We start from the raw sequence: 5776 nt of genomic DNA, 5'->3' as shown, positions 1-5776 counted from the left end.
GCCAGGGAGGCCCTACCCCTCGCCAGGGTGAGAAATGGTGTGGAGCAGCCACAGGCAGTGACCCACAACTTACACCAGCGTCTGGACCGCTGACAGGTGTGTCACAGTGAGATGTGGCAAGTGTCATCTTACCCCACACAGCAGAGCATGTCTAAGTTGAACCACGGTGTGCCACAAGACCCAAGCACACATTCTGCAATGCGAACGTACTCAGCAGTTACTCAAGGTAAATACTAAACAACAAGTTGTAACCAAAACTTTAATCCCAAGGATCTCACAAAAGACATTTTACAAGTGACATGAAAATTCTTGAACAGTAAAGAAATGTTTAATTCGTAACTTTTACAATGTACCATTACACACACCACACCCACTCCAGTCGTCAGTTCTGCTGTGTATTTGGTCTATTCAGAGGTTCTGGAATAGATGGTCAATCAAACAAGCATCTATTTAAGAAGTACTCTAGTCACATGAAGTACAAAATTAACTGACCCTATGGCTAAAAATTTATATTTCACATAATATAAAGTAGCTCAGTTCCAGGTAACAGAAGTCAGAACTAGAGCTCTGGATAAAACTGCAGCTCAGTCATTCCCTTCACATGCCACTGGCTCCACGTTCCTGACTTTTTCCAAGAACTGTACTATGAAGTCCCTACACCTTGTTCTGCGCAGACGAACACTGTTCATGGCCATGCTTCCGCAATGAACGCCTCTTCATTGCATGCTTCCTCCCAAAAGCTGAATCCCAGCAAAACACACCCCAGCATGTCAAGACCAGAAACATTCTTCTATCTATGCAAGACAAACTGATCGCTGTTCAACACAAAGTTATGTATAACGGTACATTGTAAAGGGACTAATATTACAAGTCATATGATCTGCTTAGAACCATATACAGATTCACATCTTTACATTTGCCACCTGTTACAAGATACAAGGAACAAAGCAAGTTCAAGAGCTAAAACATTTTAAAAATGCACCAAGCTTTATGAAGTTTCAAAACAAAACAATGTTCTGTACATACTCCTCCTGTCCTCAGATCTAATGACTTCCTGTACACAGCTCCTTCTCATGGTCCTATTTCCTCTCATTTGACCTGGAGCGACTAGAGACAAAAAGGCATGTGTTAGTTTCCAAGTGCCAAGAGCAGCAGATTTGGCCTCAAACCCCCCCAGCCCAACTCAGCAGATGATATTTAAGCATTTTAAAAATACTGTTTATTTATTTAATAAAACTGAGTATTTATCCTTCAAAGTAAGGAACCTCATAGGACACTAGAAGTGATTCCCCACCACAACCTACTTCAGCATTCCCAAGACATGGCAACAGTCATTTGTGCAGATTTACTCAAAATGCTTAACCACTGAAAGACATCCTACCTGCGAGACCTGGAGAAGGAACGAGAAGGCTTGTGATTCCTCTCCCGTGAGAGTGACCTCTCTCTTCTTCTGTCTCTGGAGAGGGACCTGTTAAAGATCACAATGCAAGATGGTTACAGCATCAAGGCAACGCTGAACTCATTGGGTTACAAAGCTATCTGAAGAGCTTCCCTTCAGGAAGTTAAGGTTTTTAACCATTCAACCAGGGGAAACCTGTTAAAGCTGATGGTATTAGCCTTTCCTTCAGGTAAGAATAATCAGCATGAGCCATACAACACAGCTTAGGTTGTGTTGTCAACAGGTCTATCTATTTCTTTGCAGCACTTAAAATCTGTTCGGAATCAGACTGCAAGTGACCATGCCTCCACCAACACGCATCCCTTACAGGAATGCAGCATCTCATGCTACAAAAACACAAAAATGAGCTCTGGAAGCTTCAAAGATCTAACACAAAACTGCATTACTGTGTCACTACCACCTCAACACCTCGCAGTATGTGACAGCAGAACTTCCTCACTATTTTCTTACTGTCTCTACTTGTGGCTCACAGTATCTGGAGAAGAACAGCACATCAACACCAAAACTTTGTGGAAAATGGGCAGGAAACTTAGCTGCAGAACAGAAAGACTAGTTACTTCTGTTCTTAATATCCTTCAACTCATAACCCTGGGCTCTCAAACAGCTGTACAGACACATTCTCAGGCAAGCAGTATGGCAGAAGCAAAGCTGTTTCTCCCTTTTACCAAATTACAATGCCTGCCCCAGGGTCTACTGTCCATACAGCCCAAATTTGTTTCTTTTAAGACCTCCTGGACAAAGTGGCCCAGGCTTTAATTATTTGATGCGTACCTGCTGCGGCTACGAGAGAAGCTTCTCCTTCGCGGTGATCTAGGACCAGAAAAAGAAATGTGAGGTTTTTTATCAATTCTTTCAGCATTAACGGGGTGAGGCATTTCCCAACTTGTCAAACTCACTGTTGGGCCCAGGGAACGTGCCAAGAATAACTGGCATCCATCATCCAGTAAAAGGCATGGAAAGATTAGGCAGTAAAAACAAAGCTCAGTGTGAACAGCACGTTTCCAACCACAAATTCACTTTAACTAAGAATGCTTCACAGCAGAGTTGTCCAATGCAACACTTTCCATTTCAACTAAATACACTGCCCAGAACACCACACCAAAGTCCCACAAGTGGTTCCAAAAAATAGCACAGACCAAATGTTTTGGAACCCATGCAAGCCAAAAAGGTCCATGACAAGACATAAGAGATACCAAGTGGAAAAAAAAGTGAAAATGCGCTCAAGTGTAAATATTGATAATGCCATTAAGTGCTACATTAGAACTGCATACTTGTGATTGTCATTTTTAATGCCATAGAGTGTGTTTAGACTATTTTCTTTAAAAAAAAAATAAATAACCTTAGCTCGGCCCAGTTCATCCCAAAAAGTAATTGTTTTAAGTTTTGAAAACTGTTAGTAAAACCATTTAAAGGTGATAGGATTTTTCTGGCAAGGAAAAGCTAAGTTTGTTAGAGCTTTATTAAAAATTTAGTTTGGCATCTCACATGCAAATATACTGGTTTTACGTTATTCACAGTGTAAGAGCTTCCGTATCACCCTTAAAAGTTTTCTCAAGCAACATATGTACGTTACCACTCAATTATGCACAGCCAGCCTTTGATTGAGAAAAGTAATTACTTATAAGCCGCTTACTCCTTATTTTAACCAGCAGTAAACTGTATAAGCAGGAAAAACTTACTAGTTTTTGGTTTCAACAAGCTAGAAATGGTGAGGTGAGGCTGCCGGACTGACTGCCAAGAAGAATTTGCTGAAAAGGTTTTGCCAGATGTTGCGTTGTATTTAGTTGGTTGGCGAAGGGGGTGTTGTGGATTTTTCCTGCTTTTTTGTTAGCCGAAGGCTGCTGCTGTAGTTGTTGTGAAGACATTTGGTAAATAAACAGCTGAGCTGATTGGCCGGGAATGTGTGGGCGGTCGAGGTGGCTGCTGCCGATTTGGTTAAGGTTGGAGAGAAGGCTGAGAGAAAACAGCATGCTCGGGAACCAAAGGGCGGTGCAACCTGACGACTGGCCATGCCTGGGTCATGTGAAACGACACCAGCCAAGCTGAATGGGGCGCGCTGGTCACATGACGCTGAAAGGGCTAGTTGACTGGCTAATGCAGACTCAGAGGGTGGTGAGAAGAGACATGATGGTGACTCTGTAACGGGTTCATTTTTATTAATAGATGGACCAAAAAGCATAAAAAAAATGAAAAACAAGCCATCAGTACAACCATCTATTAGCTAACAAATACTCCTAATGTGTTATTTTTTTCAACAGCAAAAGGGTAAGCTCGAAACCCTGACTTGGGAGGACTTCACTCACCTGCAACAGGTAAATTCAAGTCCTGCAAAAACCATGCTGCAGACTTAAACCGCCAGACAAGCTAGTCTGGGTCCAAGAACGTGTCAGTTACCAAAAATCCTGCTATATTTTAGAGCTGGGTTTACAAACCTCAAGTGACAGGATAGTCACACGATGTTTTAATTCCAAACTAACACTGAAGTGTAAAGATTCTAGATGTTTAGAGCAACTGTTACTTCATCTACTATTAAACAGCTGCCTACTTGGAAAGTACTTAAATTGTGCAAACAAAGCGGAGAAACACATCTGTATGGAAATGCTAAGCTGCTGTATGTCATGTTTTGCCATTATGGAATAAAGGAAAGGAACAGCCTAAGTTGAAGTATGGGGAAGAAAGGGAAAGTGTGACTTGAAGATGAGCAGATTTTAGGAGGAACGAGGGTAAGCCCAGGACAGAGGGCACTGACTACCAACTTGCACAGTGACCTAAGGACAAAAGCCAACATTCAACACAACTTAAAATTCGCCTTGATTTTGTGGGGTTTTGGGTTTGGGTTTTTTTTTTTAGCATTTGCCATCTCCAAATTGTGGTCAGATAGATGAATGTTATCCATCAACATGCTTTAAAAAGCCTGCTTCTAGGATGCTAAGTGGTAACAGTGCCAAGAGCTCTACGAGTGTACTTTGATGTAGGGTACCTGCGACGAGGAGGAGGACTTCTTCTGCGATAGTCATCTCGAGGACGCCTGCCCCAGGATGGAGGTGGACCACGGTTCCGACTCCGTTTCTCGCCATTGGAGAGCTCCACTCTGACACGACACCCACAGAGGGTTCTGAGAAAAAGAGATTGACGCCTGTTAGTATTTCCAGAGACAAGTTTACATACAGAAGAAATCCTACCGAACCAAGAGATGGAAAAAGAATAGACAAGGGCAAAAATATTCTCTGTACACAGTCAAAGCACACAGTAGTCAGTCTAAAAATGTAGACTCCAGCATGAGAGAAAAAAGGTTTGGCCATTTCTGAAAGCTTGCCATGCTATTCAAGCTGGCACAGAACAAATCAAGGAGAGTCTCCCTGATCAGTTCTCCCTCTCTTCAACATATTAAATTAACCATTGCAATGCTATTCCTGCACTATTAAGACAGACCAGCCTTATATGACCACACAAGTAAATACTGCATAACAAATACATCAAGTCCTCGGTTTTGTCAGTTGAAGCTTCCCAATTTCAACTGTATCACTACCCACAGTTTCTCTTATTTTCTACCAGGCAAGCCAAACACAGAAGAAGCGCGTTTTACCTTCCATCTAGTTCTCTTACTGCATCAGCTGCATCACGTGGATCTTCAAATTCCACAAAGGCAAAACCAGGAGGGTTTCTTGCCACCCATACACTGCGCAGTGGTCCATAGTAGCCAAAAGCTCGCTCTAATTCGGTTTTGTTGCCATTGTTTCCAAGGTTACCCACATAAACCTTGCAGTCCAGCGGACAAGAGTCACGGTGCATTGCTAGGACAGAGAAAAAGCTTATGTACGTTTAACACACAGCAAGTGCTTATCCACTTACAAAAGAAGTAATTCTGTTAGTTGCTTTTCCCAGAAACTTCAACAGGGATATGATCTGACATAACAGAAACATTAACCTGGGTGGATAGGTGGAGGGTGTAGAGTGTTTAAAACCAAACAACAAGCTGCTATGTCGTAATCGTGATTAAAACTCACTGCTTCAGGGAACCTCGTTTACTTTTAAAGCCCCTAACTTTGAAGAGGGGGGTGTTTCTCTGTGCCCCTCTCCCCCGGCCTACAGCAGAGGCCAGGTCTGCAGGGGGAGCGCTGCGCGGGAGAAGGGCTCCATTGTTCTCGGAGCGGGATGAGGGGGAAGCTGCACATGCCGAGAGGAAAAGCAGCGCCATCTCCGGCAAAGGCCGCGCCGGGAATCCCTCCAGAACGTCTCCTCAGCGCTGCCTGCGCGGTGTGAGGAACCAGCGCTCCCCCCGAGCGGGCAGGAAGGCGCCACACCACCCCCGCGGCA

The 5776-nt window shown here is 43.5% G+C and overlaps 1 protein-coding gene across 1 annotated transcript; it reads right to left on the bottom strand.

Moving 5' to 3' along the window:
- Window positions 1–240: 240 nt before the first annotated feature.
- SRSF3 (serine/arginine-rich splicing factor 3) lies at window positions 241–5253 on the bottom strand. The gene is made up of 5 exons (XM_010079960.1): window positions 5046–5253; window positions 4440–4574; window positions 2231–2269; window positions 1382–1468; window positions 241–1107 (listed from the first exon to the last, which is right to left on the bottom strand). Exons 1-5 carry the CDS (start codon window positions 5249–5251, stop codon window positions 1080–1082), a joined length of 495 nt encoding a protein of 164 aa, XP_010078262.1. The 5' UTR covers window positions 5252–5253; the 3' UTR covers window positions 241–1079.
- Window positions 5254–5776: the final 523 nt, after the last annotated feature.

Source organism: Pterocles gutturalis, unplaced genomic scaffold (assembly GCF_000699245.1).
Source record: "Pterocles gutturalis isolate BGI_N339 unplaced genomic scaffold, ASM69924v1 scaffold39589, whole genome shotgun sequence".
In the NCBI taxonomy this organism is placed as follows: domain Eukaryota; kingdom Metazoa; phylum Chordata; class Aves; order Pterocliformes; family Pteroclidae; genus Pterocles; species Pterocles gutturalis.
This window is presented reverse-complemented; position numbering and strand designations above follow the sequence as displayed.

What these genes read in the sequence shown, in the direction of transcription:
- SRSF3 (XM_010079960.1), bottom strand. Translation starts at nt 5,251, where the DNA reads ATGCACCGTGACTCTTGTCCGCTGGACTGCAAGGTTTATGTGGGTAAC. An exon ending in GTAAGAGAACTAGATGGAAG is followed by an intron (nt 4,575 to 5,045) that starts GTAAAACGCGCT and finishes TCTTTTTCTCAG; the next exon opens with AACCCTCTGTGGGTGTCGTG. An exon ending in TCCTTCTCCAGGTCTCGCAG is followed by an intron (nt 1,108 to 1,381) that starts GTAGGATGTCTT and finishes TTTTGTCTCTAG; the next exon opens with TCGCTCCAGGTCAAATGAGA.